Source organism: Boleophthalmus pectinirostris, unplaced genomic scaffold, assembly GCF_026225935.1.
Source record: "Boleophthalmus pectinirostris isolate CB_2022bp ecotype Guang Dong unplaced genomic scaffold, ASM2622593v1 HiC_scaffold_22, whole genome shotgun sequence".
Taxonomy (NCBI): domain Eukaryota; kingdom Metazoa; phylum Chordata; class Actinopteri; order Gobiiformes; family Gobiidae; genus Boleophthalmus; species Boleophthalmus pectinirostris.
In genome coordinates, this window is record NW_026571190.1 from 21,819,363 (window position 1) to 21,838,178 (window position 18,816).

An 18,816-nucleotide genomic window follows, 5' to 3' on the forward strand; every position below is an offset into this window, starting at 1 on the left:
TTTGTGATTATAATTTGTGCCCTAACTGAGCTGTCACACCCTATGATATCAACGTTCTTTTCTAAACTCCTGTCACGGTAGATCACAACATTGCATCCCTACTATGTTTTGTGTCTATTCTGCATGTTGTGACTGCCTTTTACAGTGGTAGATAAACTTAGCCAATGTTCAGATTCTTTCCTGGCATTGTTGTCATTGTAGTGGTAACATAACCCCAAAGACTGTCTATTTTTAGGGGTGGGAGCTCAGAGAGATACAAGGAGCCACACTTTAAAGCCGCCCCCGAGCCATGATAAAGATATTTGCACGTGTGAGTGGATGGCTGTCCATGGGAGGGTCAGTGCAGGCTTGTCCCAGCTTGTAGCATTCCCCTGGTGGACAGTATAAAGTTCTTTTGGTTTGGTGAATTATGGTTGGTGTTGACTAGACAACATTTGAAATAGGGCTTTGTGATTTTATTCTTGCAGCTCAAATTGCATTTTCGATTAGATTGCACATTAAATTGTATTGTGTAGCCCTTATTTGAAATATAAAGTAATCCGTGGGACAGGGCTAGATGTAGTGTGATATGAGGCAAGGCGAGTCAGAAAGATGAGCTGCAGATATAGGGGTAGGCTTACATAAGAACTGTTTGTCCTTATAATGTTGGAGTTTATGTTGTCACCGCTGCAGGCTGTATCGAAATGTTAAAGGCCCGTGAGGCAATGTGTGTGACTGTTGCTGGGGATTACAGTAAACAACACCATAAAGCTGATGAAATATTGACAATTACCAAACATTACAACCTGAATTAAAGTTTTAGGGTAATGGTAATCTCCTACCAGTTTCTCATTGTAATTGAACAATTATTTGACACCAGTCTCTTGATATTTTTGCTACTTATTTTGAATTTATTATTACCATTTATATTTTTGCTATTTGGTCTTATAATATATTGTGATGTGTGAGCTACTGCGTCCAAATAACTGTGGATCAATAAAGTTTAAGTCTAAGTACATGCCAAGTTGCCAACTACAATATAGTTTCTTTGTTTTCACTGTAACTTTGTAACTTTCTCTGGACACACATCAGCTTGTAAGGAACAGCTTAACTAATAGCCTTTAAATGAGTGTTTGTAGGTGGTGAAAGTTTTAATAGACTTCCCACAGATGGATGCAACATGTGTTTTTGAGCAGTAGGAAAAGCACCAAAGGCCAGTTGCTGTCTAAAGGTCATGGGGTGAAAGGTCACGACCCCTTTGCCTCGGGCTACTGTTATAGTCTAGCAGCTCATGCCATAGTCTATCCATCAAGGCTTATACCAATGAATGTGTCGTGGCATTTCTTAAAAAGGGCAACTACTTTCCAACTCAGTCTCAGTCTAAATCTAATTAGATGTTTCATTTATGAATCACAGCACACATTTTGAGCCAACAAATAATATAAGATAAAACTCTGAATTAAGGACTTCATAATGAGTAATTTGAGGAAATGATGGTATAAAAAATTATGAGCTACATTTGAAAAGGAATCTAGGACAAATCTAAGTCTGAAACATATTCCACTTAAGAGCAATACTTAAAAGGCCCATATTATGCTTTTTTTCATATCTATGTTTTTGTTTGTTCATCAAAAACATCTCTGGGTTTTTTGTTTTTGTTAACACACTAATCCTGCATATTTAGTTTAGTTTCTCTCAAACAGAAAACACACTGTTCCTCCTTGATGTCATGTACAGGAAGCCCTCCACTGTGTTTTTAAACTCCATACACCGTCAGTGATTCATTTGGATAATTTCAGCCATGGAATTGCCAATCTCTTCTGAACAAAAGCTAAAAGGTAGCTGTTAACTTGAAAACCACTGCTTCATGACATCATAAGGTGGAACAGCTTTGGAGATGTAGACAGACTAAGGATTACTCAAATATGTGTAAATGAAACAAAACACAACTCCAGGTATGTTTTTGATGAGCTAACAACATGTCTTAAATCTCAAAAGAGTAAATTTTGTGTAATATAGGACCATTAACTAGGGCTAAGCTAGAGATACGATGGAGCAAATGAGAACTAAACCAGGGCTAAATTGCAGAGACTCACAGGCTGGGCTTTTGATTGTTAAGTCAAGGCAAGACCCACTTTTCTTCCTTGCAAACTTGCCACAATAATGCCATTACATTTGTATTTGAGAGCAAAAATGCATCTAGAATTCACCACTTTGAACTCTCTGCTGTCTTGTGGATCTCTCTGGATGTGACCGGAGTGGTGAGGACAATGATCTCTTTACAAAGCCTCAGTTTGGTGGGTGCTGTTGGGTTGGAGTGGGGCAGCGTACAGGGGCAGAGCTGTTGGGAGTGTAACCTTATTTTGGTGAGCTACAGCTGTACCGAATGCCACACATACTGCACATTGGATTTAAACTGCGGATGGACTTACATATGACTGAAACACACTCACATTTTTCGTCAGAATTTTGTTTTGGCATCCTTCATTTTGTGTTTGTGTATAGTGTGGTCTGATCTTTTCTTTCTGTGTGGTGCAGAACCACGCAGGATAAATTCATAATTACATAACCTCACTCTGTCCAGCTGTTTTCAATTAAAGAGGATTTCACTAAGATTTGATCCATTTTCCCCATATGAGCCGTGGCTTTTGGAACAGGCTGTTTCAGTGATCCTGTGGACTTGTTTGTACTGATAAGGCAATGGAAAGTACCAGGATTGGGTTACATTCAACAGTTGATTTATCCTGAAGCAATAACTTTTAAGGACATGCCCCCACTAGAGCAAGTTGAGTGCGTTCTTTGTCACTGGACTTTCTTGCTTAGCTTAAAGCACTGTGACCTATGCTTTTATCATTCTTTATTAGTGTTGTCATGATTAGGGGTGCACCACTCCAGTTTTTCCTGTTCCGATACTGATTCCGATACTGTACCTTTTAAGTATCGGATGAAACCTGGTGCATGGACTAATTCCTTTAAGCTAAAATAAAATAAGTCAAAACTGATCCTAATGTTATATTATGTTATGTTATATTTAGCTCTCAAGCAACAGCTTTGTCTAAATAAACTATGACCAACTATGACCAGTAAATATTCTTATTACTTCAATATGTCCAGTCAGGATATTAACTGAACAGATATCAAACCGATATCCTGTACCATTATCAGATCAGTGCATCTCATGATACAAAAATGTCAAACTTGATTTCGATATATGGGAAAAGGTTCAGTACTCGATGCCAGTTTTGAAAGCACAATGATAATACTTTTAAAAACTTTTATAACAGGATTTTTTTTGTATTAATATTACCATGTGGTTGCAATATAAATCAAGAACATTTCAAAATGATTCAGGAATTGGCCAATTTGGTCATAGTTTTGTGATTTTCTTCAGTACTACTTTCAAATGAGTATTTACTTTCAATTTTAAATTTAAGATCAATTAGTAACTGGTATCTCAGTAATTTTTGTTACCCATTGTGAGACAGACCCATTATATTCCAATTCATTACTACATTCTCCAATGGCTTTCAGTTAACTTTTAATCAAAGTTTTCCTGGTCCACCCTTTATGAACTATTCAGACTGACTTGTGCACTTGCTCGGTAATCTCACCCATCTTCTGCATGCCCTCTGACCCCTCTTACCAGCGTGTGTTGGACAGAATCACATAGCCTGCACCTCCTCCTGCGTTTCTCATCATAAAGAGTTAACTGTGGAGCGGGAGTCATATTGGCAGCGGGACAATCGTTTGGTTTGGCCCCATGTCAAATGACCACTGAGCTTTTAATGATGGAAAGCAGGAGGATCCCTTTTGCTCATAGGCGTCCTTGTCCACTCGCTAAAGCCAAGACGCCATCTGGAGCGCTCATAAGCCCCGCCTCTCCTTAATGTGACCCCAGCTTATCCTCAGACACCACACAAGACATGGACAGTGCTGCAATGCATTCTGGATAATGTAGTGTCTCTGTATATCTTTAATCTCAGGGTCTTGCTGGATCAGTGTTTCCTCCCATTCACAATAAGGTTTAAGGTAAAGGGCCTTCAATTCTCCAGTGTTGTTAGGTGGCCCAAAATGTTTCAATGAATCGCATAAAATTTTGCGATCTCCATGGCAACAAACAGGTGACTCTCCTAAAGCAGATGTTTTTGTTAATAAAAAAGGGTGCAATTGTATCAATGACATATAACTTTATATAATTCAAGGCAATAACATTTTTGTAAGACAAGCAGGTGACAACCCTCTGCCACAGGGGTGTCAAACTCAAATTCACAGAGGGCTGAATTTAAAAACTGGGACTAACTCGTGGGCCAAACTAAATATTTATTGAAAAATTTCAACATCATCTGCATGTTTTCTCTTCTTTCGAGATATATGTTAAACTTTTCCTTATTAAAATAAATGATTAATAATAGTTTTGCTTAAACTTTGAATCCAGAACAAGCATAATATAAAATAACAAAATGCCTAAGTTTGATCTGTCTGCTCTACCAGAAAGTTATGTAAAGATCCTTTAAAATAATACAACAATGTAGGCCAGGCATATTATTCTTCGGTTGTGATTCATGGACAGTGGGTTTCTAGGAAGAGCCTAAATCTATCTCTGCCTGCCCATCATTGTTTGGACGTTGCTCATTTTGCTTTTGAAATGTGTTTTCTTTTAATAGAAACCTAAATCTTGATTCTAGGTAACAGGCTCAGTTTCCCCTCACAAAAGTAAACCATAACATACCTTTTTTTTTACTAATCAGTGAACCCAATTTCAACACAATGGGATGATGAGAGAGTGCTTGGCTTGGGAGAAGACACTTGACAGTTCTACAATGACAGAACCATTTGTATTCATTGCCTCTTGACCTGAGAATAACCCATATGAGTAAACATTAAAAGCCATGGTCAAACAAATCTGTCTTCTTCTTTAAACTTGACTGAGGAAGCAGTGGCTCTTCATAGCTGTGTCTAGTGTCCATAGTGTATGCTGTATGGAATAAATGCTGTTATCTGCGTCACTGTCGAGATGAGGTTCTGAGATCACACAAATGTCCATTTCCTGTTTGACAAACACAGGGATCAGCCGCCAATAATAAGCTATCCATTATCTCATTAATCTTGTTTACTCAGCAATTTCCGCTTTTTGTTGTCTATTTCTGTGCAATGATACATTTTATTACTGTAATGGTCTCTTTGTTTCATTTTTCATACAGCCAAACTGTATTCCCTTAATGATGATGCATTGTCAGGATGCTCAACATGTAAACCTACTAATATTGTATGATCATAAATGTCTGTGTCAATAGTAGAATTATACATGTACTATATACTATGTATAACTACAGTGTTTTTGATGTAATATTCATCAATATTACTACTGATAGCTGATTATTTCTCTGATCCATTGTGTTGTGTTTTTGCAGGTGATCTACAGAAAAGCAGCCATAGACTACATCAGGCTGAAGCCAGTATGAGCACAAACAGTCACCAGGAGGTGGTCACGACCCCTCCTCCCGCCTCAGGCACCAAGGAGCGCTACTTCGACCGCATTGATGTGAATGACCCTGAGTACATCAGAGCCAGGAACATGTCTCCAGACCTACGGCAAGACTTCAACATCTTGGAGCAGAAGAAACGCGTGACACAGATCCTGCAGAGCCCTGTGAGTTACAGTAATGCTGTCTATTGGATAGGTGTGACATTGTGAAAATACAAGGTTCATTTTGACACTTGTTAGCTAGGATTATATAAGGCAACAGGGGGAACATTTTGCTCCGATGATTTAGAAGAGGGAAGATGGGGCCGCATGAAGACTTTGACAAGGGTCTGATTTAAATTGCTAAACAAGATATTTCTCATTTTTATTTGAACTGGAGCTCCTAGGATACTCACTGCAATGGTCAGTATCTACTAGAACATAAACCACAGTCGTGCACAAGTTATGTTATGAATGTTATTTTTAATATGAGATTAGAACTCCTGTTTGTTTGAAAACTCTTCTCCTCTCTCCCTCTCTCCTCCTCCCTCCTTTTCTCTACTCTCTTTCTCTCATGCTGTCTCGCCCCTTCTCTTCTTTCACCCTCTTTCTCTCCCCCTCTCCTCTTGTCTTGTCCTCTCTTTCTCTTTCTCCTCCTCTCTTCTTTTCTCACCCTCTTTCCTGTGCCCTGTATCTAGTGATACTGCTGTGGGCTCAGATTGTGCTGAAACAAACACAAAGTCCTGTTGTTGTAGCAGTCCCCTGGAGCTTTGGATTCCTCTGTACTGCTGCTTGTTTATTTTGTTACAATTCGAGTTAGAGCACTTATCTTACCTAAGGACGTGATTTTTAGCGGCACATAAACACCATTGTTAAGGAAGTACTGTTTTTTTCTTTGCCCTTTGAACGATTCCCTATTTTATGACAAGTCCCCTGGTAATATTTGCTCTCTTGTATTGACTCAAGGTTGTTCTCCAACTGAAGTGCTCCATTGTTGTTTGCATTTTAGGTTGATACCCATAAGCAGTGTTTCCCGCAGCACTTTATAGTTTAACAAAACTACGGTCGCCTGCCTTGGGAAACACTGCCCATAGGCACTGTCGCCATGCGCATTACACATACAGTCTGAAACCTACTCTAAATAGATTTATAGCCCAAAGATCTGTCTTAACGATACTTTTAAGCCATAAATGCTTTGAATGGCTGTCCCACAGTAGTAGATGGAGTCATATAAGTGTACAAGTGTGTGTGATTGATACTGGGTAGTGCTGATTGCTTGGCCCTGGTCTTTTTTGGGCTTTAATGTGAGCTGCATTCTGCACATACCCAGGGTAGTTAGCGTGGCACGTTGTATTTAGTCACAGATGTCAAGGCAGGAGGTCTGATCCCAGTTCACACACTTGATATGCTGAGTGAATGTGTTTTTGGAACTGCAAGAAAGAAGATTTTAGCAAGCTAGCAAAATATTCACTCATATTTTCCAAATGTATTACTTATGATTGTCATGGATTGTTATGATAATTACTATATTAACTTATCATTCAATACATGACGCATGGAACAATAGTTTTTGGGGGTCACTATTTATACTAGTGGGATTTCTTTTGATATTTTTGAAATTTGAGTTGTAAGAGGTAGAAATATGAACTATGGCAGATACAACCTATTCAAGTGTTGCACTCTGTCATTTGCATTTTTTTTTCTTTAACAGTATTGTACAATACTGTTATTTGTACAATATTGTTAAAAAACTAAACTTATGGTTTGGTTTAAATATTATGAATTATTGTCTACGTTTACTTCAGTTATATATTGGACTTCAACATTTGACAATGTGACGGGCCTATTACTTAGCTTAGGTTGACTTATGTTATCACTGCTGTGGTCTATATGAAAACACAAAATCGTATCAAAATGTTCAAGTACATGTTGTCTCTGAGTTATAATTTATCACCAAATTCATTATCTTGCATTTCACAAGCAGCTGTTTTATGGCTCTACTCCTTCATTCTCCTCTCTCTGACATGGACTGTTTGGCCCGTAGCATGCAGTTATTTGACTTAATTGGTCACTGATGGCTCTTATTTACCGCTCTCTCAAAGCATGTGCACTTCAGCTTGTGTGTTACTCGTGTGGTATGCATTTTTCTTCTCGCTTGATGTGGCTTTTGAACAGTGGCCAAGTCTTGCTCCGCCCTAGTAACAGGTGGCCCCGTGGAGGTCATAAAGGGTGCATTAAGCCTACCCAAATTCAGCTTCAACAACAGCAATAACAAGTGGGTATGATCCCGTGTGCCCGCCTCTCCTGCCCCTCTCTCTCATCGTGGTTTGTTTTGGTTTCAGTGTTAGGGCACCAGCCGCAGTCGAAGATTACATGTTGCTCAGATGGCAGCTTGTGTTTAAAGTTGGACCAATATAGACCAGGCGGGACATCTGATTTTCTTATACAGCCAGCTCAAGTAATTTTCACCTCTGGATAAAAGCCTGTTGGTGCATACAAAACCACCAATCATCAAAATGAGATAATGCACACATAATGAGGGATTAAATCATTTTAAATTACGTAATGTTTGTATTTGGGAGGCTGCATGTTACTTTAATCTGATGGATTTTGACCATACAATGTCCTTTGTACTCAAACACAAGCAATAAATTAAAAATAGAAATGACTGGTATTGTCCAAGATGTCAATATTGTTTTAAAGCAATGAAAATAAAAAAAATCAAGTATCTTGGCTATAATAAGAAAAGCTTACAGCTATGCTTATTATGATATATGTGTTTATAAATATAAATTACAGAAAATTTTAAGTGTAAAGGATTTATATGATTATTGATTATTGAGAAAACATAAGATTTTAGTCAAAAAGCTTACCTATAATTGTAACTGTGGGCTCAAAGTTCAGTTTAACACCATTTTGCATGTATATGGCCTCAGATCTTTAAGTACGAAGGCAAGGAGGTTGTGTAGTTGTGACCACCGCTGTGTCTGTCCTGACTCACGGCAATTCTCCTAAACCAAACCAGAACATGATGTGTTGTAACTTTGTCAGAGATTCCAAGGAACATTAGTCAACTTCACCACACACATGTCCAGTCTATGAACGTGATGAAGAAGAGAACAGTTTGTTTTCCAGTGAAAGGCAAGTTTGGCTTTATTGACTGATGTCAGCTAGAGAATATTTTACCTTTACTTCAAAGATTACATAGCAAATGTATTTTATTTTTGACCAGCTATTTTGCAGATTTTAATAGTCTTTCATTACAATCTAACTGTTATTTAAATTCTGGATGTCTTCAGAATGCCTAATATTATTTTATTGATTTTTTTATGTGCCCCACCTCCAGTCAAAGGCTGGAATCTGCATTACTCATTCTCTCCCAGAAGTTCTTCCTATAAAATCATCAGACTGATTAGTACAAATCAGACGACTTTAAACATTAAAGTCTATCATTGCTTACCAAATAATATAAAACATGTAGCTACAAGATATTGCAACAGCATCTCATCGTAGCCCTTTCATAATCTATTCTAAAGACCTCCGCAACGCTACATGTTATTTGTCAAGGCATTTGGTGTTTGAAGGCATGTTTTGTCAAGACAACCCTCGTCATCAATCATTGCTAATATTTTGCAAACGCATTGGGCTCATGGTTTGTTTTCCTTGCCTCTCATTGACCTCAGTATCTTGAAGGTCATATGAGAAGAGCGGTGTGAATACAGGGGATAATTGAGCTTCTTTATGGCACTGGAGAGAAAGACTGGTTTGTGTAACTGACCTAAGGAGCTCTGCAGCTTCTTGGTTTCTGTCTCATGATGTCACGGTTACTCAGAGATGTTAAGATTAATTTGATGAATGCTGTGGTTGGACATATGTTATATTTGCCCCTCTCACACTATCTATACTGGGAACTGCTGTGCTACTAATCAGGCTTCTGTACGAGAAGTCAAATGGTCAGAAGATGCATGAGATTGAATTTAGGTAGAATTGAATTTGACTGGTGAGCTGGTGTTCTTTTTGCGCCAATGTTCTCCTCACTGATTGCAGATGTAGGGTTGTCCAAAACTCAGTACCCACATGCTAACTGATACTAAACTCGATACTTGTACTCATCAGCAGATATTTTTGAACAATGTACTTGACCACATGGTAAAATAAAAGAAGCAATATGAAGATGGTTGGACAGTTTAGACTTTCCACAAAAATGTAAAAATCTTGCTTAGTTGCCCCTAGTTTGACAATTTTGGTGAAGTTTACAATTTTACTTCATGGGTGGACATTGGTAACAGATGTGCACTTCAAGGAGATTGAGGAGTATTTGACTGTGTACGACTAGGACATCTATGAATCATAAGTTCAGTAAAAAGTGTGTTTTTGTCATTAAGGATTATATAATCATGATGTGTATAATATAAAATCATGACAGACTTCTTGGCAATACATGTATGAATAAAGACATGTGTATAGTCTGATGCTTTATTTTAAAACAAGATAAACTCATCATAAACTGAGATAACAAACTACTGACTTAACTACCTACTTGCTATATATTTTGTTATGATCAAAACAGTGGTTTAGTAAACCTTAAGGCTGGTTGTAAGGGATATCTATGTATCAGGAAATGTATCGTATCATGGACCCTCAATGCCTATTATGAGGTACTTGGCAATGCCCAGCCCTAATGCTAGTCCCCTAATGTCCAAATGTAGTATTGCATTTGTTTACTGGTGATAATGCAGGGCATCCCAAGTGCGTCCTTTCTAGTCCTAGTAGAGTATCTAGTCTGGAGTATCTGGTCTTCCCCTTAAAGATGGCTGCTTGTCTGTGTATTCACTTTTCACTGTTAAACCTGTGGAGGTCTCATTAGACACATTAGTGGTTCAAATCGCTCCATTGGGTCTTTGAAAACCCACTTGTTCCATATCACAGCAGCTGGTTTTGCACTTTGACTTTTTACAACATCTCTCTTCCAGTGGTAAAGCAGTGAAAGCTCCTGCAGTGGAGAATTAGCCTCGGGAGTGGAGTATAACACTGTTAAGTACGACTGAGGCTCCTCAAAATGAAACATCAAATAAGACATTACATGCTCAGGTATTTTCACTCAAAATAAAAGCTCTTGCTTGTTGAATGCACTTCAATGATATGGCCATAGCACCTTGTCCTTTCTGATCTTCTCTAATCTTGGAAGCTGAGCAGGGGCAGGTCGGTTAATATTTGGAGGGGAGGCCGTTGGGAATACCAGGCGCTGCAGTGGAGCAGCAGAGACTTTAGTGCAAACTATTGCTATGTGTATCCTTTGGCAAGATACTTCACTCACATTGCCTAGATGAAACGGTGTTTGCATGTTGGTCAGAGGGGCTGATGGCACAGATTGGTAGCTTTGTTTCCATCAGTCTGCCCCAGGGTACCCAGGACTGCAGTAATTACTTACCACCACCAGGTATAGAATGAAAAAAATTATGCACAAGTTTGTGATGCAATTCTGAGCTTTGTAAAAATAGTTATATAAGACTTGTGTTTATTTATTGTTACTTACATTATCTTAACTTAAGATGATTTGTTGGTGATAGTGATTGTTTTGACTTTGACTATAAAATAACTTTTGCCTTGGGCCACAGCAAGAAGAGCCTGCTGAGAAAACCTTGAAAAACTAAATCAGTCTCGCTACTATTCCAGTTTCTGCATAAGTGGGTCACACAGTCTTGAGACAATAACATAATATGAGAATGTGCTACTTCTCCTACAATACATACACATCATAATTTCTAATAATTCATTGCATTTAATATTCTAGGAAGACAATTTTTATATTTTCTTTATTTATAGTAAATTTGAAGTACATTCTATCTTAGCAGTCTTTTACTATGTGCAGGTCTGGCCTGAAAGAGCAGCATTGTGCAGTTATAAAAGCGTGGTTGTTGAAAAGTTTAGAAAACTATAATTACTGCCCTGCATATGTCTGTTTATTTGCCTTATCTTTATGACAACTCCAGCCTCTGTGCTCTTCACATGAACTGCAGTTTAGTGGGAGTGTAATCCTAACCAGCCAGGGGATGTGACCCAAAACACACCATTCACTCACACAAGAGAACCACGACATTTAATATGGAGCAGCTACAGCTTTGGTTCTCAACATGTGGTACAGGGACTAGACTATAATACTTTGAATGTGTGTCTTTATAGGGTTCAAAATAGGAATTGTGACGTTGCTGCAGACCTTTTTGAAAGCATTCATCTCTAGGTTTTATTCAGTTCTTCCTTCACTTAACTTGGTAATCAGTGGGAAAAAAATGTACTGTTTAGTTAGTATTCAGTATTTGGTACACCATGAAAACATTTAAGGAATTACATGGGTGTCTCAAAACTTTCTAAAGCCACAAGCTTTGAAAATACATGATTCATAAAAACATCCTTGACATAATCACCATGACAACCTGACTAAGCAGTCCTATTCAGATTCCTGTTAAGTATAGGTGCTATAAGATAGAATAGAATCGAATGGGTTGTTAATTGCAAAGGCAGCTGTGCAAATTTTTCAGCTTTTTTTTTTGTTTTTTTTTTTGTATTGGGCTTACCTTTTACTATTGAGGCTAGATACCGCATTGTACTGGTAGTGGTCTGACATGTGATTTATTGTGACGTTTTGGTTCAATGTTGATTCTGTTTTCAGGCCCTATCATGTAAATCACTGTAACTAGTGATTCAAGGAGAGATGAGGTAATGCAGATTCACAGACACTGCTTTGATTCAAACTCAGGTTCAGACCTGTTGTAAGAGTTGTAAAAGGTCTCATCTGCCGCCCCCAAAGGGTGATGTGCAACTGTTAATGTTCAACCGTAACTCCATCTTAAACAGGGTCAACACAACAACACAGGTTTTCATAGACTCACGAGAGGACATACAGACTACTTCCTGGTATTTGAAACTGACTGTATAAAAGAAGTGGACTAAGCAAGTGTGACGCCACCCATAACGTTTAGCATTAAGGCTCGTGATGCTAAATTATTGTTCACAATCATTTATGACTCAATAATACTAGTGATATGATCTTGTAAGTAATACTCTATGAGATAGGCATTTGTCTTTTGCTTTTATTTAAAGATATTAGCATTTAGTGGTTTCTGAGGAGCCTCTGATAACATCATTTTTGAGAAAGGATCACATTTCCTCATCCAGAAAGTGACAAATCTGGTGAGGCAGTAATCTGTTTTTTTGTTTTTTTTTGGATTAATATGAGCTTTGTTTTTTGCCTCTATAACTACTGTAAAAGCCTGATGATTTGTGTGAACTAAAAGGGCACTGAAATAAGACTGTAATCAGATGTTGTTGTTGTTGTCGTTGTTGTTTTGTTGTTTTTTTTGTTTTGTTTTTTTTTGCTGCAGATGTGATGGTTTTGTGAAATGATCAAATGGTCCACAGAGGCCTCTGGATTAATGTGTCAGTGATGGGAATATAATCTGTCATAATCTTCTTGGACACATGTGGAGCAGATGCCAACTGTTTTTTTGTTGTTTTTTTTTTAATTAATAAAATATAACCAGTTACTTTTAGGTACTTAATTGCACAGTTCTAATTCTGTGCAATAAAAATGTTTCAGTTTAAATTCACATCCAACTATGTTTATTTTACTTTTGTCTAATGTCTCGTGTATCTTTGTTAAACTGTGACTAAGTAAAATACAATATAACAATTATGGTGAATTTTACCACAGACGCCTGGAGCTGGCCGTTTGATTTGGCTACATGTTTCTGTTTAGTCTAAAGGAGATCGCTCAGTCCTGGACTAAACAAGGCCGATCTTTTGAAATCACTCTGTCAGTGTAAAAAAAAAAAAAAGCCACATCATTGTATCATTGCACCACCTCTGAGAAAAGCTCTGAGTTTACTGCAGGCTGGCCCTGAGCTGAGCCAGCAAACTGTTCCTCCAAAGTGCAGGGGCAGAACTCTCTAAAGCAAGAATGACTACAAAATATAAACTACATTCAATTTCATTGAGGTCAATGTTTGTAAAGTGGGACAAATAATTAAATAGTTCAGTGGTATATTGTCCTTACACTTAAAGATACGTTAACTTTTCTGGTCTGCCACCTGGTGCTTGAGAAAATCAGGTAATGGAAGTTAGGGATCTCCTCACAGCAAGAATCAATGTTTTACAATTTTTTTTTAGCAATAAAAACACCTCTAATTGAATAAATGTAATATACTTTTGATGTCACACTGTGTAACATTCCATGCAAAGCAATAGCATCTTTATGAACAGCAGATGGCAGACACCCTACCAGAAAATGTATATAGTGCACCTTAAAGTACACCTACAATTTTTTTTCTTTATTTTCCATTCCTACTGCTGGCCGTAGTTTTCAAGGGTCACTTGAACGCTGCATAAGCCCTAGTCTCTGAGGACGGTTGCGTGGTGACCTCTCCATAGAAACAGGAATGTCTGGCCCCGTTCAGAAACAGTAGTGTGTCCGGACAAGCTCTTACAAAACACTCAATATGACATAAAGCCAATGGGCCAAAAATCTATTCACATCTCAGTAATGGAGGGTCCCATGGGGCACCAGAGGGGTACAGGGAAGTTGAGTGTGCATAAACAAAAGTCTATTGGTACTGAAGTCTAGGCTGACTACTGCAAAAGGGATGAAAGAAATGCATGAATATTGAATGGTAAAGAGGAGCAAGAGGGAAATTGTGCCATGGCCTATTTTTCCCTCCCTCGTTTTTACCAGTCAGACATCAAACATCGATTTGTCTGTCAACTATGCCAGTGCAGCGTGCGCATACACTTTACTCAGGTTTATGACTTTATCTTTCATAATCAAATTTATATTGAGAAAGATTATTGAATAGTTTCATAGTTTCATATGGTCTTCTGGTATGTTCGGGCACCAGTGAAGAGTCATATATTCAGTGTTGTCAATGATTTCCAGATATCGAGAATTTAAAGCCGGAATAAAGAGAATGTTTGGTGAATTTCATCAAGGGGAAAGACGTTATTGCCCTTCTTCCTACGGGATTTGGGAAAAGCTTAATATACCAGTTAGCCCCATTAGCGGCGCATTACATACGTGACTACCAAATAGCAGCGATTGGTTAAATGATAAAATGTACCGTTGAGCGAACAAATTCTAACACTGTGAGGTCAGACGGTTTCTACAAAGTGAAACTGGCTGATGAATCAGGCTAATATTATATGCTCTCTGGCATAATAATTTCCCTCCTGATTAATAAAGTTGGATCATATTTACATTACATCAGGGGTCTCCAATCTGTAGCTCGGGAGCTACCAATAGCTCTTCACCCCCTTCCAAGTCACTCACCAAGGGATTTCTGAATCATATGTATTGCGCTGAATAACTAAAATTTGATTTGATTAAATGCCTGTGTTACCATTGTAAATGTATTCTGATGCCTGTCTTTGTACACTCATAGATATAATAGTTGTGAAAATGTTTTATAGGCAAGTGTACCCCATCTAAGACTCTTATATTTACTCAATTTCTTGTGACCTCTAAATAAGTAGCTCTTCAGCATTTTCATTTTGTAAGGGTAGCTCACTAAAGAGGTTGGAGACCCCTGCCTTACATGGTTTACTTAGTGAGAGACTACTCTCTTACTTTGACCAGAATTCACAGGGCCATCCCAGGCTTTCCTTTAACTACTGATCTGAAATGACTAAATACCTGCCTGAAATGTGTGTAAATTCCTGTAGTCTGTTTCCTGGATCCTTTTGCATTGTTGGCTTTAATGGCATTGGCCTGTAGGCAGAATGAAAGCCCTCCTGAAGAGGTTAACTGCCTTATAAAGATGATCTAAGCTATGTCTTCACTAGCCCCTAAATTAGTCTATTGAATAGACTTTCTATTGGTGTATGATTTACACTACCAGCCAAAAGTCTGGAAGGTGTGTCCAAACTTTTGACTGGTGCTGTTTAAACATACACGGCCAGTCAAAAGTTTGGACACACCCTCTCATTCAGTGTTTTGTTTCTTTTTTTCTTACTACTTTCTACATTTTAGATACATACACAAGATTTAAAATATATGAAGTAAGATATATATAATTATATAGTTTGCTACATAATTCCCTATATCTGACTTCATAAATTTTATGTCTTCTGTATACAAATGCAGAAAGTAGTAAACACATACAGAAAAACATCAGAGGGTGAGTCCCAAACTTCTGACGGAGTGTACAGTATAATGTTCTCTACTATCTTGTGATAAGCATTTGATTCATGAACACAAACATTTATTATGAAAGACTGCATAAAACTGTATGCTTCATCCTATGAGATAATCCCTAGTGCATATCTGTGGACTTGCATAACATCATTTTAGCATGTCCTGTATTAAACTGGACACAGGGATTAACCATAAACTGAGTCACACCAGAACAACCAATCAGACAGCAAGCTTTGAGCCTCTGTCAGCTGATTCAAAATTTTAAAAAAAGATTTGCAATGTAATCTTCCAAACAATCATATAAGATGAGAGTTATTTCCTTTTGTATTGAAATGTACGCGTGATTTTGTGATACTTGAACCTTAACCATTTACATCTACAGTTTTGAAGGACTGCTGCAGTACCCTCTGATTATTGGAACTGGAATAAGTCAAAAAATATCAAGATTTTCATTTTTCCTTTATCTTTAAATTTTTCTGTTATGATAAAAGCTGATTTGAAATATTAACATTTTGTCCCAGTATTCGATTAATTGCAAACATAAACAAAACTGTATGTATTTTATCAATATTATGTTGATATATAGTTTGAATTATTGTGGTAATTGTTCTGCCTTAACAAGTTATTCTAAGATATTGACATTTCTTCTGATTATTCAGTCTTAATAACTGTCTGTGTCTCTGTGTGTGGCAGGCATTCAAAGAGGAGCTGGAGAGCCTGATCACGGAGCAGCAGAGGAAAGGCAGTGTCCCGTCTGGGCTGCTGGCTCTCAGACAGATCGCAGACTTCTTCATGACCAGCTCTGTGGCTGGGTTCAACACCTCCCCTCTCAGTGTGTATAACACAACCCTGTACACAAACCTTTAATTAAAAAAGATAATGTAAGAAATCCTTTATTTGTACCATAGTGGGGAAAATGTTGGAAGTTGTCGAAATCCAAGCATGAAATTTCAATCCGTAGTCTCAAATTGATTGTATGTGCTGTATTTCTTGGCATTAGGAAGGCCTTCTAAAGATGCTGGATGTTTTGCTTACATAATCATGATTATTGTAAAAAGTGGATGGTGATTTAATCCAATTTAAAAGCTTCCATTCCTAGTATAGTTTCTAACAATACTACTTGTACAGTATAGTTAGTTTATATAAATAATATTGATATATTATTTAATAATAACTAACAAATATCTTAAAATGGTGCAACAAGCTGATTAAGAGCTGATTAAAATAAGAATGGAAAAATTCATGTAATCTTTCATACAGGCCACTAAAAGTGATATGTAGGGTTCAAATTTGTCACATAACCTTTTTTCGAAAATAAAAACATGTAAATGAATATTGCTACTTACTACAATAAAAATGCTATTATGCAGAAAATCAGTTCTGTGCTTTTGAACTGGATGTCAATGGACGCTTCTATTATGAAGTAATTTTGGACTTATATTAAAATTAACAAAATGTAAAATCACAAGCTACATATAATATAATTTTATGCTAAATGCCCCCAAAAGCATGACAATTCTAACTATTATCAGACACAGACCATCATTATTTCATGAGACAATCCATTACCAGATTTGAGCCTTTAGTGCTTAAGGTCTTATATTCTGTGGGACAGCCCTGTCCCAGACTCCGGAAGGGCCACGCATTTTTCCCTGGTTTTGATCCTGTCGTCCAATCCATGAATCCATATGTTGAGCTGGTTTTAATCACAAGGCAGGAATGCACAACTAATGTCCAATTACATGTCCAAAACTCCTATAGCGGCTCTGTCTAGTCTATAGTTAAAAATACAGCTGTAATGAGTATGTTCAAGACTGCATCAACAAACTGGAATGTTGTTGTGAGATTGAGACACAGGTGTGGTACAGGGGACCTCGATTATAGACTCAACTGAGTCTTAGTTTGACCCTTTTGTTTGTTTTCTTTTGAAAGGTCTGGGAATGGTGACACCCATCAATGACTTGTACGGAGCGGACTTGTCTGCGATGGTGAAGGGGGAGAAGCAAATGCGCTGCAAACTGGCCAGTGTCTACAGACTGGTGGACCTGTTCAGTTGGGCACACCTCGCCAGCTCCTACATCACAGTAAGGGTTTCTATGGTTACATGGATATGGCACTTGTTCAGCCCATAAATCTGATCAAGTTCATTCATATTGATAAAACCATACATATTTGTCAAGATTTGTCAAATAAAATGTAGTACTTGTTCTGGAGGCAGAAATAATGGTTTGTGTAAAATTTAAGTGCAGATATAATTTTATCTGGTGGAGGGTCTGCCACTAAGCCAAGTTAAAGCTCAGATCTGTGACACAAGACTGCTCATATGCATATATAGTTATATTTGAGTAATAAACCTATAATGAAATAAATGCAAGGTGGCTACCTTTAATGCCATATTGTGAAGTATTCTGGGGTAAAATAATAACATCTTCATACAGAGGAGTCACTTGCAAAAAGCATTTGTAATGGCATAAAGTCCTGTTTCCCAGGGCATATTTATTGCAAATTTACTCAGGCAAAACTCAAATTTTATTCATATTTCTTTTGGAATTTTGTAATTTATATTTTTATCCTTTTTCCACAGGCTCGTGTCAGCAAAGAGCAGGACCACATCCTCATCATACCAAGAGGGCTTTCCTTTGCCGAAGCTGCTGCGTCAAATCTGGTAAGATGCTCAAGAAGTTAAAAAGTGATAAAAATTAAAAGTACTGTGGTGCTGTAAGAAGTAAAAGCTTAATATGTTGCCTCTTCCCAATATTTATTTTCATTATTGAGTAACTATTAGTTTGGAGGTAATATCGCCTGTATGTTACAATATCTTGGATGCAAACTTGGCATGTCATTTGTTGAACTTGGCCCTATGATTTAGGGCTAATACTTTTACTGGGTATTTTCCTAAAACCTGTTTCATTATGAGTGTCCTTGCTGCTAACACCTGTACAAACATACTAACTATAATATATTGTGATACTAGACAGCTGATTGGCCAGAACGTAATGATGACACCTTCTTAATAACTCTTAACATTTTTATAACATTCATTAACATCTTGATAACCACAATTTAGTTTACTCTGTTTATTGTTATTTATTTTACATATTTAAGTAGTTGTACTCTAGACAAGGGAACATTGTCAAAAACGTGGTGAATCAAAAATGTCTGAGTTCGTCTGCAGGTCAGCGGAGGCTTG

The 18,816-nt window shown here is 37.6% G+C and overlaps 1 protein-coding gene across 5 annotated transcripts in view; it reads left to right on the forward strand.

The window, feature by feature from the left end:
- The window catches only part of add3a (adducin 3 (gamma) a), a 76,371-nt gene that overhangs the window by 41,958 nt on the left and 15,597 nt on the right, over positions 1-18,816 (forward strand). For all 5 annotated transcript variants that reach the window (XM_055157820.1, XM_055157821.1, XM_055157819.1 and 2 more), the window contains 4 exons: positions 5,391-5,629; positions 16,320-16,458; positions 17,559-17,710; positions 18,211-18,291. In XM_055157820.1, the coding sequence (XP_055013795.1) occupies positions 5,438-5,629; positions 16,320-16,458; positions 17,559-17,710; positions 18,211-18,291 (564 nt within the window). In that variant the 5' untranslated portion in view covers positions 5,391-5,437. The remainder of the gene's footprint in view (positions 1-5,390; positions 5,630-16,319; positions 16,459-17,558; positions 17,711-18,210; positions 18,292-18,816) is intronic.